This window comes from Carex rostrata, chromosome 20, assembly GCF_964058835.1.
Source record: "Carex rostrata chromosome 20, lpCarRost1.2, whole genome shotgun sequence".
NCBI classification, from domain to species: Eukaryota; Viridiplantae; Streptophyta; class Magnoliopsida; order Poales; family Cyperaceae; genus Carex; species Carex rostrata.
The window spans coordinates 6,065,842-6,087,334 of NC_135937.1; the positions used below are offsets into that span (position 1 = coordinate 6,065,842).

General features: G+C 35.8%; 4 protein-coding genes across 5 annotated transcripts; 2 read left to right on the plus strand and 2 right to left on the minus strand.

Annotated features, from left to right (window-relative positions):
- The first annotated feature begins 484 nt into the window (after positions 1-484).
- LOC144572249 (ZIP metal ion transporter family) lies at positions 485-5,490 on the plus strand. Of its 2 annotated transcripts, none has more exons than XM_078321729.1 (7): positions 485-667; positions 774-891; positions 1,074-1,697; positions 2,210-2,494; positions 3,180-3,308; positions 3,748-3,845; positions 4,345-5,490. In XM_078321729.1, exons 3-7 carry the CDS (start codon positions 1,248-1,250, stop codon positions 5,159-5,161), a joined length of 1,779 nt encoding a protein of 592 aa, XP_078177855.1. In that variant the 5' UTR covers positions 485-667; positions 774-891; positions 1,074-1,247; the 3' UTR covers positions 5,162-5,490. The 2 variants fall into 2 exon arrangements, with proteins under 2 accessions (XP_078177855.1, XP_078177856.1); XM_078321730.1 differs by having other exon boundaries at positions 542-667; positions 779-891.
- A 2,295-nt stretch (positions 5,491-7,785) lies between these two features.
- On the plus strand, positions 7,786-12,012 carry LOC144572250 (uncharacterized). Its single transcript, XM_078321731.1, has 8 exons — positions 7,786-8,622; positions 9,049-9,125; positions 9,265-9,433; positions 9,563-9,651; positions 9,757-9,921; positions 10,535-10,612; positions 10,729-10,832; positions 11,533-12,012. Exons 1-8 carry the CDS (start codon positions 8,076-8,078, stop codon positions 11,636-11,638), a joined length of 1,335 nt encoding a protein of 444 aa, XP_078177857.1. The 5' UTR covers positions 7,786-8,075; the 3' UTR covers positions 11,639-12,012.
- A 574-nt stretch (positions 12,013-12,586) lies between these two features.
- LOC144572251 (uncharacterized) lies at positions 12,587-16,331 on the minus strand. Its single transcript, XM_078321732.1, has 6 exons — positions 15,922-16,331; positions 15,287-15,460; positions 14,902-15,018; positions 14,514-14,705; positions 13,424-13,588; positions 12,587-13,154 (listed from the first exon to the last, which is right to left on the minus strand). Exons 1-6 carry the CDS (start codon positions 16,171-16,173, stop codon positions 12,858-12,860), a joined length of 1,197 nt encoding a protein of 398 aa, XP_078177858.1. The 5' UTR covers positions 16,174-16,331; the 3' UTR covers positions 12,587-12,857.
- A 1,482-nt stretch (positions 16,332-17,813) lies between these two features.
- LOC144572451 (GroES-like zinc-binding alcohol dehydrogenase family protein) lies at positions 17,814-20,962 on the minus strand. Its single transcript, XM_078322042.1, has 6 exons — positions 20,553-20,962; positions 19,980-20,088; positions 19,757-19,848; positions 19,251-19,509; positions 18,700-18,843; positions 17,814-18,024 (listed from the first exon to the last, which is right to left on the minus strand). The coding sequence occupies exons 1-6, from the start codon at positions 20,900-20,902 to the stop codon at positions 17,935-17,937; spliced, it is 1,044 nt and encodes a 347-aa protein (XP_078178168.1). The 5' UTR covers positions 20,903-20,962; the 3' UTR covers positions 17,814-17,934.
- Positions 20,963-21,493: the final 531 nt, after the last annotated feature.

Consider the following 21,493-nt stretch of genomic DNA (forward strand, 5'->3'; position numbering starts at 1 on the left):
ATATAATATTCATATGAATATATAATAGTAAACTAAAATTTACATTTTTTTAGAAACTCTTTAAATGAATAGAAATTCAATGGTTTTGGATGATCCTGAATTTTCAGTTCAAGTGGTTTTCTACCAATTTAAAAAAAATAGTAAAAGAAATTCTGAATTTTTTTTTTTTTATAAATATATATTTATATAGAGATCATTTTGAACGGTTCAAATTAATAGTAACAACTTTTAAACTGAAAATTTAAATCCATAATGCAAGCCAATATGCATTGTGCATAGTATCATTAGTCATAAGCTCACTCTTATTTTAATTATATTGCTGATTTGTTGTATACTTGTATAAACTCAAATAAATTCTACCAATATCTTTTACCCCCAAAATCGTACTTCCCATTTGTACTACTCGTTTGTGCGTTGATTCATCCGACCAAACCCGGTGTTTACTCTTTAAAGACTCGAACTAGCTGGTCGTCGACTCGTCGGCTCGTCGCTGCTTGAAAGCGGTTTCTCAAAACCAGGTTCCTCTTAATTACGAGGAAAAAAAATAATGCAAAGAAAGCAGAAACGAAAAGAAAAGAAAAAGAAAAACCAGGGGCTCTTCTGACGGAGGCGTGCGTGGCCTCCGCCTAACTACAGGCGCCAAAATACCGCGTTCCCCTTCTCTTCTGTGAGCTAAATATCTCTCTCTTTCTCTCTCTGTCGCATTTTATTTTCCTGACGCATTTAATTAATACAGGGACCGCATTTAATTAATATTGGATAATTAAAATCAGGGTAGGGTTTATTCCATCGAATCTCTCGATTTGTCTCCTTTCGAAGGATTTTGATAGGGGGAAGCTGCTGTTATTCGATTCAATTTCGGGTGCTGAGCGTTTGGGAGCTGAGATTCGGGTAATTATTTATGACGCGTTTTCTTTTATTTCGTGATTTGATTTGAGAATATGACTTGAAATTGTGCGAATTAGCCTCTTTTTTTTTAAGTTCTGCTTTCAATCTTGCGCTAATTTTTTGTAAGATTCAATAAATGATAAATACACGATGAGTCGCTAATGCTCTAGTACCTTATCTTTCAGCTCTTTAACTGGAAGAAGTACAATTGCTGAGATCTTGTTATGCGCCTGATCCTGTGCTCTGACACTGCAACCAATCCGAGGTCTTAGACCATAATCAGAAAAATACGTGAATTTTTCTTCTATATGCTAAGATAATGCTGAGATCACACAACTAATGAGATCACACAGAGATAAATGGCTCTAAGAATCGGATCAATTCTTCTTTGCACATACCTACTATTACTAACTGACACTGCTCTTTCAAAGTCAGACATCAAAAACCCACAAATTACCCAAACTGCCCCTCACAGAGACCTAGAAAACAGAATTAGGGATGGCACTGTTACAACCGAGCTCAAAGATTATGCTGATACTATAGGAGTAGGTGGGACCACCGGCAGGGTGTCCGTAATTACAGTTGCATGGCTTACACTTGCAATGGCGGCCGCAACTGGACTTGGTGCAATTCCTTTCTTTTTTGTAGAATTGGAGGCCCAGTGGGCTGGGGTTTGTAATGGACTTGCGTCCGGTGTTATGTTGGCCGCAAGTTTTGATCTGATACAAGAGGGGCAGGAGCATGGCAGTGGCAGTTGGGTTGTGATTGGGATTTTATGTGGCGGGATTTTCATCTTGCTGTGTAAGAAGGTACCTATTGCTGGAATCTTGCGTCATTTTACTGTTTCATTATTTTTTGTCTGGGAATTGCATTCAATGTACTTGTAGTACTTGCACGTAATGTATGAAAGTTAACACAAAATTGCAAGCAAAATACCAATACCAGTGTTTAATTGCAATTAATACTGAACCACAAGGTTAATTTTATTTTACAAATTATCCAAAGTCGGAGTTTGTTGGCTTATTCAACTTGTGTTGACTTTAGTGCAAGTTTAGCTTAGAAAAGAGAGAGCTTATCAGGGTAAATAAAATATTGTAGACATTTATTGCCCGTTGCTTCTTTTACATTTTTGTATAGTTGGTTTGTAATCAATTCAGTAAAATAAGCAAATTACCCTGATACAGTTCAAATTTGCAACAGACTAGAGACAGCTTTTCCTAGGGATGCTTTCATATCCATAGAATAATTGAACAGTACTGTAAGTATTTATTATCGAAATAATAATCTTCTGCAGATTCTAATTAATAGTCTTCACTTGTAGTTTCTTGAGCAATACGGGGAAATGAGCATGCTGGACATAAAAGGCGCTGAAGCCAGTAAAGCAATACTTGTTGTGGGCATAATGACACTTCATTCCTTTGGAGAGGGGTCAGGGGTAGGAGTGTCATTTGCTGGCACAAAGGGGCTATCGCAAGGTATTTTAATCACCCTTGCAATTGCCGTGCACAACATACCGGAAGGTCTGGCTGTTAGCATGGTTCTCGCATCTAGAGGGGTTTCACCACAAAACGCCATGCTTTGGAGTTTTATTACATCTCTGCCCCAGGTATCTCCACACTTTATCTCTTGTTTTACTTCCCACATGGTACTTCTAAGTTATTACCATGTTTTCCCTGCAATGTTGCAAATGGCAGTAAAACATCATGGGTACCAATAGGGACAAGGGAAAATATCCCAATTTTTTTATCGGTGGCATAAAAGAAAAAGAAAATTAAACCCATAACATCTTATTCAGCAAATGTCGTTTAATACCAGGGCCGCTGATTTGCTGAATAATCAGCGGTTGAAAATTGTGCTATCATTTTCGAAAAAACCAGCTCTCCATAACTAAGATTTCAACTGCTAAATTATTCAGCAGGCCTGGTAGTAAACGAAATTTGTTGGATTGATGGTATGAGTTTAATTTAATTATTTTTTTATGCTACCAATAAAAAAATCGGGAAAATATCTCTCATAACTGATTAAAGAGCATAAAAAGTGTCCTTGGTATGGATACTGTCCTCTTTTACTTTTAAAAATATTCTGAATTGCCCCTCCATTTTTCCTGTTATGGCTTCAACAAATAATGAGGAAACACTGCTAAAGAGGGATTATATCTGAAGTTCTGAGAGGACGGATGTTTGAATTTTTTTTTTTTATTTGGGTAGGTATGATAATTCCAACTTCAAGGACATGCATACTCTTATTTATTTAAATATATAATGGTGAATTTGGTCCTTTGTGAAATGTAGCCAATTGTGGCTGTTCCAGCTTTTCTCTGTGCGGATGCATTCAATAAGGTACTTCCCTTTTGTACTGGCTTTGCTGCTGGATGTATGATTTGGATGGTTATTGCTGAGGTTCTTCCTGATGCCTTCAAGGTAACTACTTTATTTGAGTGAGGCTATGGTACTATGCATAGCGCAGATTGGTCTGTACTATGGATCAATATTTTTGTTTTCAAAGGCCAAATAATTGATCTGAACATTTCAACATGATTTCAGATTAAAATGTACTTGCAGATTAAATTGTATATTTTTTAGAATTTTTTTTCTATTTTCTACCCACCCAAAAAGATAGTAAAAAAATTCTAAAAAATGTAAAATTTGATCTACAAGTGCATTTTCATATGGAGATCATGTTTAACGATTCAGGGTTGTTTGTTTCAACTTTGAAAAGGGAGATACCTATCCGTAGTATGGACCAATATGTGCTTTGCATAGTACCATAGCCTCCCTGCATTTTTATATTTTGATGCCATCGTCCTGTATAATGTCTCAAGAGTTCATTCAAATTTTTGTTGTGCTTGTTAATTTACAGGAAGCAAATCCATCTCAAGTTGCTTCTGCTGGTACGATTGCGGTTGCATTCATGGAATTGTTGAGTACTGTACTTCTCGGATTTAGTAACGGATTCACGTAAACTCCAAATTCTTATATTGACTTTTTTTTAATCTATCCTCATTAGAGATGGGCTAATGTACATCGCGAATTAAAGCCCATGTTTTACTTTGCGTTAATAATTCTGATTTCAATGTTCAAACAATTGATCCGAACCGTTCAACATGATCTTCATTTTGAAATGTGTTTAGAGACTAAATTTTACATTTTTTGGAAACTTTTTACTATTTTTTTTAGAAAATTTAACCATAAAAAGTAGTGATTTTGTACCTATCTAAAAAAATAGTAAAAAATTTCTAAATAATGTAAAATTTGGTCTCCAATCACAATTTAATATGGAGAGCACGATGAGTGGTTCAGATCAGATGTTTGGACCTAGAAATGGCAAAATATGGGCGTGAACTAAAACAACTGCTTTAATTCGCAATGTACATTAGCCCATCATCTCATCCTCATTATACCAGTTCTTAAAAAGACAAAAAATGAAGTAATTTTTAAATATTCCATGAATGTACAGCTCAGAGGGCGCATCAGGGTTTGTGGTCTCTCTCTTATTCGGCCTGGGCCCACTTCTCGGTGGTTCCATCTTAGTTCTCTTTTACACCACCTTCTCCTTGCCGCAACCTCTTCTAACAGGAATAGCATCTGGCATTGCTTTGAAACTCGCCGTATGGCGGCCTACCCAACTACTCATTTCCTCCAAAATCGGTCTATTTCCCCTTTTATTCATCCTTCTTCTTGGCTCAGCAACCTACCATGTCATCATCACCAGCTTCCTAAACCTGGTTCAGCGCAAAAGGGGATCCGCCCATAGCCACCTCAGCTCACCATCTACTCTCTCTGTAAGCAACTTGACTCTCCAGTCTTTCTTGGCCTGTGGAGGAGTGTTTTTACACGGCTTTGCCGAAGGCCTTGCACTAGGGGTTGCAGCCCCAAAAGCCTACGGCCTCGGCCGTCACATGGTGCTTCCCGTGTCACTCCACGGACTGCCACGTGGTGCAGCTGTAGCAAGTTGTGTACTGGGTGCAACTGACAGCTGGCGGTGGGCCCTTGCTGCTGCAACTCTTACCGGGTTTGCGGGTCCCATGGCAGCAATTGGGGCAATTTTTACGGGAATTGGGTACAATGGGTTGGATTATTGGATGGTTTTTGCGTGTGGGTTGTTGCTGCCAGGTTTTGTCCGGGTGTTTAGGCGGGCACTGAGATTGGATATGAAGAAGGGTATTTATGGTTTGTTGATGGGTTTCGGGTTTGCTTCAGTTTGCTTAATGTCAACCCGGCTGGTTTGCTTGCATACTTCTTACTGCAATTCGGCACCTGAGGCCGTGACATAAAAAAGAAGAAAAATTTCAAAGGTGTCGGTTGGTTTATTTGTTGTACCACTAATACATGCGTATTTGCAAAGGAATAGGGGGGCATGATGAAATAAGAAAGCATGTTTAGCCTTTTTAATATGCTATTACATATTATAATATACAAATCGTGTATGTAGGTATGTTTTTTCAAAACAGAACTATCAGGTTTGATTAATTTAGATCATAGATGTCAAGATGTGTCAGGTCAATTCTTTTTAATTTAATGTTCGATGACATTCAATTGCATTTATAGTTAATGCATTCGATCATTAACGTTGCATCAGCTAAATCCATGAATTCATGCTTTATTTATGGGCGTGGCACGCAGCATTTGACGTTCAACAACCCCAGAAAATGATTGATTAAATGGTAATGATGATAACAACTCGAGAAGGGGGTCATGATCTTGGTTATATCGCTCTCTTTTTCTTCCAATTTTCTTAATCTTGGAAGAAGAAAAAAGAAAACGCAGCGTTTTCCGGTTATAGTTGTGGGACCTTGTGTGTACTTTTGGAATTGTGCGTGTTTAAATTATTGACAGCTTTTAGTAGGGGAATATACTTGAAAGAGGTAACAAGAGATTTCTTATGATGCGTTTAAATGCTGTTGCTTTTCTACTTTCTAGTAACATTCGTTGAAAATGCTCGGTATTGTTTTAAATTTTCCTTATAAAATTCAATTTTTAAGTTCGTACCATCAAGAAGCTATCATAATTGTAATATTCCCAAGTTTGAAGGACCTGATGGAAAGAAGACCATCATCTAAACATGAGAATGTCGTTATCACTTGCCTTGTAAGTCAGCGCTGAGAACAGTGTGCATCAATAATTAATAATTTGTTTCTTCTAAAATTTGGATGCTGTCCACATTGGTTATAAATAATGCAAATCATGATATAGTCTCCGTATTTAATTTGACAATTAATTTATTATTAGGACATCGTCCTTGAGATTCAATTTGATTTACGTTGTTCAATAAAGAAACACAAGAAATTAATAAAATGAAAAAGGCAAACAATTTATAAGATAATTTTGATAGATATAATAAAATCATAACTTTTTTTGCAATTAGAACACAAACAATCCATAATTCGTAATTTCAAAATAAAATATTAAAATAACAAACAAATTTAAATCTTATAGTTCTGAAATAACGACATCGTTAGGTGGAAGTGTAAATACTGATTATCAATTTTTTTTTTCTGACGTGATGATGAAAACTTTAGGTGTTTTTCTTTTAGAACTCTTTTAGTAAAATTAGTGCACGAAGTTTTTCAAGACGTGTGCGTCCGAATAAGAGAAGAAATATTTAGTAGCTCTGAGGCAACCTTTGGAACCCGTATATTTTATATATATAGCAATCTAAATTTTTTCATAAAAAATTCAGATATTTTTTTATTAATTGTATAATTAAAATTGATGTACAATAATAACATAAATCACGTAATAAATAAAAACTGACAAATTTTACTCTTCCGTTCTTCTCTTGCTTTTAGCAATTTAACTCCGTCAAATAGATACCAAAAAAAAAAAACTCCGTCAAATATTAAAATACTCCAGTGCGTACAAAAGCATTGATATATATAAAATTATCAACTCCACATAAACAAAAACGGTATACTGTTGCTGACATGCACTTGTAAGAACTAGAGCATGTTCATGTCGTGCACTTGTAACAGCAATGATTTCACATGTTCATTATTCATTGCGTGCAATGGTTTTACACTGTTGCTGTAGTTATTTGTTTGTAACCTGATGTAAGTGATTTTGAGTAAAGTAATAAAGGCCTACGGGCATGAAAGTTTGCAAAAAAAAAAAAAAAAAGTTATTTGTTTTGCTAAATTAATGTTGTGTCGGATTCATACGATCAGCATCAAGATCTGTATGCATTTGATCCGAACAAACCTTAAAGTTGTATGCACGAATCTTAGTGTAGATTAGACGGTTGCTACCAGACATCGAACCGAATTTGGTCCGATAGACCGATACCCATCAGGCTGTCCCCGATTCCATTTGGCAGACATCATAATACAATTGCAACAAAATTTCACAAGTAGAGAACATCAACTAGTATGTATTCAAGTACACTTGCTATAGTTGAGGTTTGTTTTATGTTATACGCTTGCTGTAGTTGTGGAAAAAATGGGGTGCCGATTAAGCAAAAGCAATCTCGATTTCGCTGTATCTAAATTTTAACGACACCAGTAAGAATACATCTTGCTCAGCAAACAGAATTTCCCCTTTATTTAAAATACATGAGATTGTTACTTTTAAGACATCCTTTCCAAATAATTACTCTAAAAGATTAGACGTTGATGATTTATTTTATTTTGATAAAAAAATAAAATTTTAAAAAATATTCCTTTAATTATTACAAAGTCGCGTAGATTAGGTCTATGCAGTGTAGTCAATTATTTCTCTGTCTATTTCAGTTTTTCTGAATCAGTCTATGCACCAGACACCAGTGCACCATTATACGGGCAAATATTTTAACAGATCAAATTTGGCTTCATACAGCGCACGAACTATAAAACTAAAGCAACGCTTCATATGGTTTTGGCGCTGCATAAAACTAAAACTACTCTGTATACAACGAGTCCATGACAAAAATAAATTGCAAAGAGATAGCAAATAGCAATAGGCAATAGCTACCCTTTCTCCTCATTCCTCAACCTCCCCCGTTCGTTTAATTACCTCCATTAACCACCAAAAGATAATTTAAACCAGAATCAAGATTTAATCTTAAAAACAAAGCCAAAATTTCCAGTTCCAGTTCCCCACATTTGCTGATTTGCCTCTCCCATTTCTTTCAAACCTACTGCGCTGGATCCTCAAGGCCTCAATTAGGGTTTCCCTTCCTCTTCCCTACCCCATCGGAGAAGCTTTCTCCTAAAGATGGAACCTTTGGATCGGTCCGGTGCAGGCGGTACCAATAGGCGTTATGGGTTTCCCTTCTCCGCCTCGAATATCATTCAAGCGCCACTCGTCGCCTTGTTGGAATACTCCGGGATCTTACGGGTTCGTCCGATCCAGCGCCAGGAACCCGACCCACAATCCAACAACCCGGTTCGGATCGGAAGCGATTCGTCTAGTCCGGAGGTTTCGATCAGAATTGTGGGAAGCGGCGATCAGGATGCCCTTTTGAGAGATCATGCCAGTGGAGATTCAATAGAGGTTACTGATACGAGACATGGAGGAGGAGAAGTCAGCGAAGCGGGCGGGGAGGCCTTAACGGGTTTGAGTTCGCCAGGTTTGAATTCCCCTGTGGGTTCGTCAGGTTCCTCATCTATCGGGTCGGATGTGGAGGGGAGTGGAACGGCCAATGCTACCGGTGACAGGACGTACCAGCGGTACGATATACACCATGTCGCCAGGTGGATCGAACAGATATTGCCTTTTTCGTTGCTACTTTTGGTGGTCTTTATCCGCCAGCACTTGCAAGGTATAGTACTGGTGCTGTTTAGCAATTCTTTCAGCCTTTAATCTTGTGATTATTGTGCCTGTTTTGTGAAATGTAGATCACTTAGGATTGTGGATCATGGTTTACTATTATTTTTAGGTAATTTTGGTGTGTCTTGAACCTAAGCTGTAATAATATTTAATTATTGTTTCTTTTGAAATTATATTTATTCTTGAACTAAAACTATTAAGTCGGATGATCTGCTTTGCTCAATTTGTGTTGTTGGTATTATTACTATTGCTAGAAATAGTAAAATTTTGGTACTCTACAAGATTTTGAAGTGCAGAATGCATTGAGCAATTTGAATCGACTGTTTAAACATGAGCCAAAATACAAAATTTGTAGAATACCCTAATGCATTATTGTTATTCTTAACAAATTACAACATGTAATGATACTTTGATATAGGTTTTTTCGTCACTATATGGGTTGCAGCTATTATGTTCAAGTCCAATGATATTTTAAAGAAGCAAACTGCTCTGAAGGTGCCATATTTATCTTCTCCTTTTATGTAGAACTAATACATGCAATTTTTACAAGTGCTTTTTCTTTGTAGTCAAATAAAAAGCAAATGAAGAGAATATTTAATGCTAGTTTTTACTTTTTGTTTTTTGGTGACTGCAGGGTGAAAGAAAAGTCTCGGTGCTAACGGGCATTACAATTCTATTCACATTGCATGTTTTTGGTATATATTGGTGGTACCGAAAGGAAGACCTTAGTAAACCGTTGATCATGATACCTCCCGAACAAATACCCCCCTTCTGGCATGCAATTTTTATTATTATGGTCAACGGTAATAACCTTTTTTTTTTTTCTCTTAAAACATTCATTTTAAAATTTCTGTTGAAGATACATTACCCAAAATTTTCAAATTTATTTTTCTTTTGATGATATTTCTAATTTTATTAGTAATGCCTTGCAGATATTATGGTGCGGCAAGCAGCTATGGCTGCTAAGTGCCTCCTCCTAATATACTACAAAAATAGCCGTGGCCGTAACTACCGTAGGCAGGTATATTGTTTTTTTTTTTTAAATGATTTTTAGTCTGATTTATTCAAGGGATTGTAAATTGTTACCACTACGAATAAATTGTTAATTCTCTTTATGTCTTGATAGGGTCAAATGTTAACTCTAATAGAGTATCTTTTACTTCTTTACCGGGCTCTGTTGCCAGCGCCGGTTTGGTATCGCTTCTTTCTCAACAAAGAATACGGAAGCCTCTTTTCTTCTCTCACTACTGGGCTGTACCTTACTTTCAAGTTGACGTCAGTTGTAGAAAAGGTACATTCATTAAAAAGACACACTACAAGTTAACTAAAGGACAGTTAGTTGTATGTACAAATCGAAGTCAAAATGTTAGGAATATCTCTAAAAAGTGAGGCTATGGTACTTTGCACAGTGCGGATCAGTCCATGCTATGAATCCATATCTTCATGTCTCCATATCGGTCGATACGAACTGCTCAACGTGATTTCCATATCAATATGTACTTGGAGACCAAATCATACATTTTTTAGAATTATTTTACTATTTTTTTAAATAGGTTGAAAACCACTACTTTCGGATGATTCAAAATCTTTAGATCAGGTGATTTTTTATGTATCTAACAAAATAGTAAAAGAAGTTCCAAAAATGTTAAATTTGGTCTTCAAGTACATTTTTATACGAAGATCATTTGAATGGTTCAGATGGAATGTTTGAACTTTTAAAACGGAGATATTGATCCATAGCACGATCCGCGCTTTGCAAAGTACCGTTGCCTCACTCTTCTACAAATATATTGTTTACTCTATCAGTGAAAATTGCTTTGTTCTGAGTGGTTGGATGAAATGCTGAAATAACTAGTATATATATAGTATCCTAATCTTGATTGAACTTTTGTGGTGACATTCAGGTCCAGTCATTTTTAGCCGCGTTTAAGGCATTGTCACGTAAAGAAGTGCATTATGGCTCTTATGCAACAGCAGAGCAGGTATGTAACTTACTGGAAGTGTACCAATTTCAGAAGTCATGCATACAATTCATTTTGTCCCATTTACTTTCAATTTTCCAGCATATTATTTTGACATTATTTTGTGAATTTTGCAGGTACTATCGGTTGGAGATATGTGTGCGATATGTCAGGAAAAGATGCACACACCCGTTCTTCTTCGGTGTAAACACATATTCTGTGAAGATTGCGTCTCCGAATGGTAACCCCTCCCCAACCCACTCTTATGGTTCCCTTTATTTTGTGGGTTATGCAGATCAATGAGCTAAGTTAGGCATTGCTGAATTTTTTTTATTCACAAACTAGAGATGTCAATGGGTCAAGATAGGGTTTTCATGCTGAGACCCACCATAAACCACACACCTTTAGTTCAGATCGTTACTAGGTTGGGTTCAGTCAAGTCTGTGTGGAATCTATGGATACTCCATTTCCATTGACTTTAATAGAATTTATTTACTGTAACTTCCTATTGATTTAAACAATGGTTATTTTGACAATCTTGACAGCCATAAAAAAAATTATATTGTTTTCATGAAGCCCATCAGTACATATCTAACAGCTTTTGATGAAATATCAAATGACAGTCAAATTGATGCAAATTTATAATGTCTACACTTTTTTTTTTCTATTTATTAAAATAATTTTGGTTTGATGTGAGAATGTTGCCAAGGTTGTCAAGTTAATATGTAGTGAATCCCAACCCTTTTATAAATTCTGAAAAGGTAAGAATAGAATTTCTACCATCTTTGTCCATGAGTATTGTGATTCTGAAATAACAATATATATGTAGCAAGGGATAGGTCAGGTTTTCAGTGCCTTGCCTTTAGTCAGGGACCACACATCAGATTTGGCCTTTTATATTGAATTTATCGTGTTTATCAAGGTACGTGTTTGTATTACAGGTTTGAAAGAGAGCGGACGTGTCCATTGTGCCGAGCTCTTGTAAAACCAGCAGATATTCGATCATTTGGTGATGGCTCAACTAGTGTATTCTTCCAGCTATTTTAGAATATACAAGAGAAAAAAAAGCTTGTTAGATTTAGCCAAGGTTAAATGCGTTGGTTAACATATTGCCTTCAATCAATTAGGAAATGCATTACGGATCATTTTTCTCTTCTCTTCTATCTTCCCTGGAGCAAATGAATTGGTGCTACTTGTGCGCACGCAGGATCCATCAGTTGAAAAGAAATTGGTACAAGTTTGGAATTGTTTATACAGAATCTGTTACTTGCACTATATGAGGACCATAATTTAATAGGTCCAGCAATATATAGTTAGTTTTTTAAAAGAGGATTTGCCCGAATTTGTACAGATGTGAAAATACAGTCTTGAGCTTCTGTTGTAGAAAGCTTTTGCAATTCATGAATGAAGATACTGTAAAATGAAAACAGCTTTAACTCAGGACCCTTTTTTTTATTTTGCTCTAAAAAACCAAGTTTAATAATTACTCGAATTCCGTAACTTTAAATCAAACGAAGAGGCGCCAGCAAAGATGTGTCAGAACAGGAATAATACTGAAATAAGACATGCCTATTCTAAGAATTATGCCTCCAATCCCATTCTATTCCAACTTGTTAAAAAATGAAAAAAAAAATTCTCTATTTCAGAAATCAACATCTATTATTTTCTTATTAGTTATTACCCAAACCTTTTTTTATTCCCGAATAAAACTCTCCATTCCAGGTCTGTTCCTCTCTATTCCAGATTTAAACCCACTATTCCATCCTCCTATACTCAGAATAAACAGATCTCTCCTCCTGTTCCCTCTATTCTCCATCACCCTCCTTGAACAAAAAGAGGAATGACAGCTCAGCAGAGAAGCCCAATCGCCGGTCACCCCTGCAACACACACCGATACACACGTACATAATGCCTATGTTTATACTACTAGGCATGAATCATTTGAAAAAACAATGTATTTGCACTAATTATATAGCATAAAGAAATTATGATACTAAAGAAAAACATTTCAAACTATTTTTATTTCTCCTTGATAAAAGTTGAGCTGCAGTTGTTGTCTACAACTACATATGGGGGGCAGTCAGCAGACGATAAACAAACAAAATAGCTCTCGTCCCCGGAAAGCTATGATAATTAAACCACCAAGTAACAATACAACAACAATAAGCACGGCGATGACATGCATTCTTACAAATTACAGGATATACTGTAGCATGAGAGATGCACAAGCACATTATACATGACATTCAGATTTCCCAAACACAAACTACAATGCATCTTTCGGTGAGGTAGGTACAACGGGGCAATCATCTGATACAACCAAGGGTGTGGGTTGGCCCTTTTGACCCCTTTTAGATGCATTTGGGGTAACAGGGGGTAACACTTGAGTGGGATAAACCTCAGTGACCTCTTCTATACCTTCATCAACATAGATAACATCTTGCATCGTGAGTTGGTGGTATTCCACTATTTCTCTAAGGAATCGGTTCTCTCGTGCATATACCGAGTTTTCGTGAGCAAGTCTCGATTTTTCGGCTAGTAAAGTCTCCAGTTGAAGCCGTATCTGCAATGAGATGAACTTTTTACTAAATCTGAAAGTAAAATTTAATAACAAAAAACAAACACAATCTGACGGTGCACCCACAATATCTCAATGCGCCATAGGTCATTATTTAGAACTATCATCTAGCTTTCATTGTATCTCTCCATAAGTATAGCTTAACTACCAAGAGCATATCGAAAGGAGCATAGCTGAATTTCTGAACTTTGTCAAGGAATATGAATTATTTATCAGCTTGCAGGGTATGCATGAGGTTTTAAGGTATTATTTACCAGATCATCATCTTCAGGACCACCTCCTTTGTCATGTGATTCACGCAATATTTTATTTTCGTCTTCAAGTTGAGCACACCTTTCCTTCGCAAATGCCAAGTCGGCCTTCACCGTCTTGAGCTCCCTCAACAGAAGCTTTGCTTTGGCAGCCATTGCATTAGCAACCTAGTGTTTTCACAATCACGCATGATTATCTAACAGAATTGAAAAACAATATGAGCTGCAGTTGCTTCAACAAATAGACCTGAAGAACTGTACTAACTTGACAGATAAAATTAATGGAAGGCCCTTGCAAAAGAGCTACATTTTTTTTCCCCTTGGGAGTATCTACATCTTTCAAATTGTAAAAATAACCTTTTTGCCACATCAGCAATTTTAGCATTGCTCAACAAATTTCATGTTATCTCCATTCATGCAATTAGTTCTAATATCTCTGTGTTAGTAATTATGCAATTTTAAGTTGTACATTCCTGCAAATGTTAATTGAAACTTAGAGTGAGGCTATGGTACTATGGATTAATATCTCCATTTTTAAAGTCCAAGAAATCAATCTGAACTGTCCAACATTATCTCCGTATGAAAATGTACTTGTAGAACAAATTTTACATTTTTCAGATTGTTTTTACTATTTTTTTAGATAGGTAGAAAATCACTTGATCTGAAAATTCTAGGCCATTCAAAAGTATTGATTTTTTTACCTATGTAAAAAAATAGTAAACAGATTCTAAAAAATATGAAAATAAGTCTACAAGTATATTTTTGTATGGAAATCATGTTGAACGGTTTTGATCAACTATTTGGACTTTAAAAACAAAAATATTGATCCGTAGTACAGACCAATCTGCACTATGCATAGTTACATAGCTTCACTCTTGAAACTAATTGCAAGATGATGTAACAACACTTTTAGCAATATTTCTAAATTAGCAATCGCTCCACATTTCTGCAATTGAAATTGTAATTGCCACATCAGCATTTCATATTGCTTTGCAGGTGGAACAAAGATGCTCTTAATCACACAGAAACACAAAACTGTTCGGTGTTTTGGTAACTCAAAAGAAAGAAAGGACATGCTAAGAGGGCACCTTACGTCGCGAGATGCCTTGAGTTGAGTCTCATAGTCGGTTTGGGTGCGGGGAATATATGGTTGGCCCCATTTTCCTGTGGCCTCATTTTGCTGATTTGAATTTGAATTTGACCCGCTTCCTTTTCTCCTAATATTCAACTTCCTTGTTTCTTGGATAATATCTTGTGTTGTGCTCCCCACAATTGTTTTTCCCTCCTGTACAAATAAATCATTATAATTTGCATAATGCTTGCAACAATGATATGGAAAAGAATTCCTCTGCAAATATTCACAAATTTGGTAGCATGTACAGTATAATTTTAGGATCCCATCAGTTTTGGAAGGCACCTGGAAGTTAAATGTTACAAATTGTTACAAAAAAAATGTTAGGATCGATGAAAGAAATCTATACCTCAAAAGCATTCTTCAATGTGCCACCGATGTAACTGAGGGATGAAGCAATTGCTTCTGTGCTCTTCTTCTGAACTGGTGGTGTCTCACTTTTTGGTAGTTGATATGTATGATTGAACTACATTTTCAGAAACAAGAAATAATATCAAGAGACAAAGCTACTTGGAAATTGATCTAACTTTGTTACATTATAAAGTAATAAGTACGCTGAAAAATGTAAATATCTCATATGCATCCTTTCTAAAAGAATATCATGTATAAGATACAAAACATATGGAACACCACATGCATTGAATGTCCTACAGAACCTTGTTTCTCACTGTGATGTGGGTTTGGACATGATTTATATGAAAATCTGTTCATTTGATAACTCAATATAATCTCACCTTGTTATTGCCGGTCGAAGTGCTTTCAGTGCGTGAATCTATCGGTTCAAATGGCTTCGGTAAATTTTCTTCATCAAGAAAAGCCTTTGCTTTTCTAGCCAGATTTCCAAAGAACCCGTATTTTGACTCATTAAGGTTCTTCATTGATGTATACTCATGAGAATTATTTAACTCCTACAGTTCAAAAATTGAAAAATATTCATGTTTGTATTTATAAGTTCTTATGATAAATAAAGGATTATTATTGACCCAGTTTACTGACTCTGTTCCTCTCTCCCTTCATATTAACTGGTCTTCTCTCCAAAGTTTAAGTGCCTTAATTTGTATATAGTCTGCTTTGAAATGGCAAATTACACTTAACTTTGCTATGAAATGCCTGAAATCACCTCCAATTTCATAAACTGAGATTTAGGACAACTAAGGATAAATTCTACCAACAAGTGAAGATCTATTTTTCACAATAGTTCAACCTTGGATCCAACAAAAATTAACTCAACCCAAAGAAAAAAAGAACAAACAAACAAACTCTTCGACTCTCAGATCCCCCTCCTCCCCCACAAGCCCCCACCCGGTATCAAATCTCACCGATTCCACAGAAAATAAGAAACAGGTTAAAACAGATAAAAGCAACTAACCCGAGAGCGACGAGAGGAAGAGACAGTGGCGCGACCAGAATCATGGTGAAAAACGACGGAGTCGCCATATGCGGAGGAGAGAGAGGAATCGCGGTGCGCAGCGGAGGCTCGGATCGCCTGAGCTGCCAGAGACGGTGCTTCACCCTCCTCCGGCGCCGTCCCCACCGCCGGAGGAGGAGGTGAGGCTAAGGAAAAAGGAGACTCGAAGGAAGAAGGTCCGGTCGTCGGGACCTGTTTCCTCCGATATGCCATGTGGCACGCGCGGATTGGCGCCTCAACGGCTGCACAAGAGTTTGGTCTGATCTGGTGAGGTGCTTTTGTTTGCAAATAATTGCTTGCGAAATGTGAAATGTATCAGCGGAGTTGGTCGACAGAGTGGAGAAACGATCTGGGAATGGGGTTAAATTCAGACTTGGAAAGGAGAGAGGAACGGGAATTTAAATCCCCTTAGTTAACTCAAATTTTGAGTGTAGATATTAACCGTCCGATCTTTTTAGGCACGAATATTGAAGGATTTCATGCATTTCATCTAGGGTCGGATTGTCCTAAATTCTGATTGAACGGTCCATATTAAAATTGAAAATTTGAGTTACTTCAGAGGAACGAACTCGAGGAACGGCGGCCGGCGGGGTCTTATTGCACAAACTGTTTATATTGCGAGTAACAATCCAGTCTGGTCCTTTGTGGCGCCAAACCATCTAACTGCTCAGTGGCTATACAGTTAGTTTATCCGTTTTCTGTTTTGAGAGAAAGATACGAAATAATATCTGTATTTAGTATTTATGAACCTCTAGTCAAATGAATAAATAACATAATTTACAAATCTCTAAAGTAGAGCCAAGGCTGAGCTAACTCGCAGTTGTAAAAGTAAAATATCAGAACTTGTTAAAAACCATGTTCTTATTATATTATTGAAACTATAAGAGCAGCAATACAATGATGATATATATACCTTCAATGCTAATGAAAATCGGAATAATTATTATTTGCAATTGCTTAAAGCTAGATAATTTTGTTATCTAATATAAAAATATGATAGAAATTATCAATATGACTATCATCACTTTCGTATATTATAATTTTTCTATGACTATGTTATTTTGACTGCTCAACATGCCACAACATCTACCACACATACAGCGCCGCAGAAAATGTTATAACTCGGCGAACATGGCCCGAAATGAGGAAAACAAGTTTTATTTTAAGGAAATTAGCCGAAGTCAGGAAGTTCGCAGTCTTTGCAAGTTTCTTAATTGCGATTTAACCCCTCCGACCCTTCTATAATTTTATTTTACCAAGTATTTGGAACAAGAGAAATGGGTAAGAGTACCTTCGTTTGTTTACATGAAATGGAGAAGACCTAAACTCACACTTTTATATGGAATTTATAATCCGTCATGAGTCATGACCTCACCACAAAACAATAGGCTATTAGTTAATCAGTGTGCAGTACTTGCGTGTTGCTTAACATTTGTATGACCAATTAACTTCACGTTTATTGGACATACATTATCATATCTGGATATTTGAAAGATCCTAAACAAGCAAACATATTACATACAAACAGTCAATCTGAACTGTTCAACATGATCTCCATATGAAAATGTACTTGCAGACCAAATTTTATATTTTTTTGGAATTCTTAGATGAAAATCACTTGGTCTAAAGCTTGTATGTCATTCAAAAATAATAATTTTCTATCTATCTAAAAAACTGTACAAATATTTTTAAAAAAATAAAATTTAGTCTGCAACGGTTCAGATTGACTCTCTGAATCAATTTCTCATGGACCAACGTACACTATGCATAGCTCCATTGCCTCACTCTACAAAAAAAAAAGTCCTACAAGTACAACACATAAATGACTTATTCAACCAATAAACCAGTATCAGTGCTTAAAATCTGTTATTTATATAATAATAGTATTTTTTTTTTTTAGCACATTTTACTGGCACCTAGGACAACTCAGTGTCTTATTAGATTAACGCAGTTGCCAGGTAAAATTAATTGAACCTAAAGTTTCGCTTTTGGGGGTGTACCCATGACAAGCATGACCTTTCCTAGCACCTTCCTATCTTTCAATGTAGCAAAAGCAAGATTTGCCTACACAAAAAACGAAGGTAATATACATGTCAGCATTTAGTAGCTATTGGCAAAAAGAAAAGAAAAATATAGCAGTTTAAATTCAGAGATGTTACTTATCATACTAATATACATATTAGCTTGCCATTAACATGTAAATCAAACAAAATAAGGTTTTGTGCAAATCCAAACTTTATTCGTAAAATTGCAAGGTAATCATAGGTCTATAATTCTTTATGATCAAAATAAATAAATAAATAAAAGAGTAGTGTTTAAAAAAGAGAATGGGAACGCATTGTATTTCTTTCAAGACTGACAACTCACATTTCTCACACCTAATTAAAAAAAATATAAGCTCAACTTACATAAACAGCCATTACATGCGCTTGACCCAAAAAAAATAGTTCTTTGACTCTCTCTTTTTTTTTAAGTGGTAATGTAAGGTCAAAAGAAACAAGAGACATACACATTTCACATAGTCAATTTTTGATATACAATTGATATAAACGCATGATGGCAGCACTAATTAAGGAGGCATTTGATCTTTTTTCTATAATAAAGCAAATGGAGTGTATCTGTTTTAATAGAATATGCAATGACTTGAAAAATATTCCGATCATGTTTGAACAACACTAAATTTATTGGTAAACTGCATTTGACTACAATTACATTTAATGAAAAGAATTTGAAGTTTACCTTGGATAAAGGATAGGAGTGAGAAATATTAACAGAAATCACTCCCTTTGACAGCCATTGAAGCAGTTCATTGAGTGAGTCAATAAGAACATGAGGCTGATGAATTCTATGGCTACCCCAATAAAGCCCATGGACCGTCCAGTTCTACGGTGCATAAAACAAGAACATATGATGAATGCTAAATTAATAAAAGAGGCAACATCACACATCCCTCAACTACCAAAAGTTGGTAATGATGGCATTGATTAATAATCCGCTCATACCACTTCAAAACCATCTATCTACTTTTTGTAAGCAATGCTACCCTGACATTACATTTTTATTCATTTGAAGTTTCTGTTCACCTCATTATTTATTAATTCAGTATATGATTAGAAACATTAATTGCTTTTAATGAATATTCTAATTCAACAAGGATATTTTAGCCATTACTGGCATATATTATAAAAGTATAAAGGATGCTAAACTGCTTATTGGTACTACTAGACCATTGAGATTGTGTTTTTCTTTCTGAAACAACGCATAAAAGCTTTGAATTATTTAAACAGTACCTTGACAAGAGCAATATTTGCTGGTATAACAGGCACTTCACCACTAGCAAATCCAATGATTAGTATATGAGCACCCCAATTTAAGACCTTCATGCTTTCCTTGGTCAACTTGCCTCCGACAGGATCGTACAATACATCAACCCCCGCAAGTTTTCTTGTTTTAAGAAAGCTCTTTACACTATCTATAACACTCTCTTTGCTTGAGTCAACAATATGGTCAACCCCCATTGACTTGAGAAATTGTAGCTTTTCCGTTCCCCTAGATGGTAAAATATAATTAAATTTCACAGCCTTACTCCATTTTTATAAAAATAGAAATAAAAATTAATGAAGTCAGAGTTTTTGAAAAGTACTGGCCGGAGCAAAACCCATTACATACATAATTTCATAGCAATTGCGCTTTCTATTGCTTACCTTTGGCTTTTCTTGTCTGGTAAAAATATTTACCTGACCTGGTACAGCTACTGCCTCGCAAATCAGAAAAATTTCAAACTTAAGTGCATTACCTTGCAACAGCAATAACCACAGCTCCACATACTTTTCCAATTTGTATGGCCGAGAGACCAACACCACCAGCTGCACCAAGAACTAGTAAAACCTGCATATATGGTTTTTAAATATAAATCAATTGAAGCAACCAGGGTCCAATTTAATCAAGCCATGATGTTGCAAAATCGAGATGTTTAAAATTAATTAAAAATGGCAGCGGAGAATGGAGAGGTGACGCACTTGACCAGCCTTGAGCTGGGCTCTATGAACCAGAGCCACATGTGAAGTGCCAAATGCCACTGGTAAGGCTCCAGCAGCAACTAGATCACAGCCGTCAGGCACCAAAAACCTTGTTCAAGAAAAAAAAAAAAAATTAAACAGCCATTTTTATTAGGGCTTATTAGGGAGGTGTCAGCATGCAAGTTTTTTTATTTCTTCTTGAAATTGGTATTCGAGGATATCATGCTAAGAATTCTTGATGAAATGTTTTTTAAATGCTATCCTTGATTAAAAAAATGAATCTTATTGACAATTTATATTTTCATCTACTACAGAAAAGTGCTATTGTTAAGTTCAAGGGGCAACTTGAAGAAAGATTAAATTACTACAGTAATAGGATTTACTTCATGAATTGCACCAATTACAATTTTATTGTAAGCATCGTAATTTTTAGCAAAGCCAAAGATATGCTTACTTATACGATATTTTGATTTCATGTTTGAACAAAATAGGAACATGTATTGAAACTAAACATGGGAAATTGTTTTGGGAATAGAAAAATAAAATGAAAAAAAAAAGTGGGGAAATGCTCACAGGTTCTTCTGATCAGTAACAACAAATTCAGCAAACGAACCGACATCTGCAAGAGAGCAAACTCTGTCCCCAACCTGAAAAGAATTCACTGAATCCCCAACAGCATCAACTATACCCGAGTAATCCGAGCCTGGAACAAATGGAAGAGGTACCTTCTCTTGGTATTTCCCTAGAATTTGCAAGTAATTCGCGAAATTTAGGCTAGTCGCAACAACGCGAACCCTAACTGAGGTAGCGGAGGTCAGAGGCGGGATGGGGTGGGAAGAAGAGACGATGATTGGCGCGTCTTCATGAGTCAAGGGAAGAGTCGGATCGCCTAGCTTCGTGCATACAACTGCCTCCATAGTCATAGATACAGGCGAAGATACCAAGGATTGGGATCTACGAGTGCAAAGGATTGAATAAAGAAGAAGGACAATGAACAGGGCCAACTGTTCTGATTTACTTTTACAGTTTTACTGTTTTACTGTTTAACTGTTCATGCAATTGCAAAATATAATTGCATAAAATATTCTTGACGTCAATAACTTTAACAATTATTTATTAATTAATTTTAAATTATTATATCATATAATGTAATTATAATGAGTCCGATTAGTATGACATCGGCGTCACATAACACTAACTTCAAAATTGATTTAATAGACTTCAAACAACTAATCCAAACCGTTTGACTCACACATTTGACCGCTTACATGCAAACTTTTTATATTTTCGAGTTATTTTAATATCAAATCAAGAGGTAAAAAAATTGAAAAATAAATGTATTAAAATTAACTTAAAAACTCACACATTTGACCGCTTGACTTGATATCAAATAAATTCAAAAAATTATAAATTTTACATGTAAACGCACAACTAATAAAGTAGATCGGTTTGAACGATTTGAATTTACTGTTTGAAGTCGATTCGATAGGTTTTGCAGTTGGTGTTATATAGAC

Bases quoted from the DNA above. Each gene is read 5' to 3' on its own strand.
- LOC144572250 (XM_078321731.1), top strand. From the start codon at position 8,076: ATGGAACCTTTGGATCGGTCCGGTGCAGGCGGTACCAATAGGCGTTAT. The intron at 9,434-9,562 runs GTAATAACCTTT...AATGCCTTGCAG, and splicing joins TTTTATTATTATGGTCAACG to ATATTATGGTGCGGCAAGCA. The intron at 10,833-11,532 runs GTAACCCCTCCC...TTTGTATTACAG, and splicing joins GAAGATTGCGTCTCCGAATG to GTTTGAAAGAGAGCGGACGT.
- LOC144572251 (XM_078321732.1), bottom strand. From the start codon at position 16,173: ATGGCATATCGGAGGAAACAGGTCCCGACGACCGGACCTTCTTCCTTC. The intron at 15,019-15,286 runs GTGAGATTATAT...CTGAAAATGTAG, and splicing joins CTTCGACCGGCAATAACAAG to TTCAATCATACATATCAACT. The intron at 14,706-14,901 runs GTATAGATTTCT...TTATTTGTACAG, and splicing joins CATTGAAGAATGCTTTTGAG to GAGGGAAAAACAATTGTGGG.
- LOC144572451 (XM_078322042.1), bottom strand. From the start codon at position 20,902: ATGACTATGGAGGCAGTTGTATGCACGAAGCTAGGCGATCCGACTCTT. The intron at 20,089-20,552 runs GTGAGCATTTCC...TTCTTGAACAAG, and splicing joins GTTACTGATCAGAAGAACCT to GTTTTTGGTGCCTGACGGCT. The intron at 19,849-19,979 runs GTGCGTCACCTC...CCATATATGCAG, and splicing joins CCCAGCTCAAGGCTGGTCAA to GTTTTACTAGTTCTTGGTGC.
- LOC144572249 (XM_078321729.1), top strand. From the start codon at position 1,248: ATGGCTCTAAGAATCGGATCAATTCTTCTTTGCACATACCTACTATTA. The intron at 2,495-3,179 runs GTATCTCCACAC...TGTGAAATGTAG, and splicing joins TTATTACATCTCTGCCCCAG to CCAATTGTGGCTGTTCCAGC. The intron at 3,846-4,344 runs GTAAACTCCAAA...ATGAATGTACAG, and splicing joins GGATTTAGTAACGGATTCAC to CTCAGAGGGCGCATCAGGGT.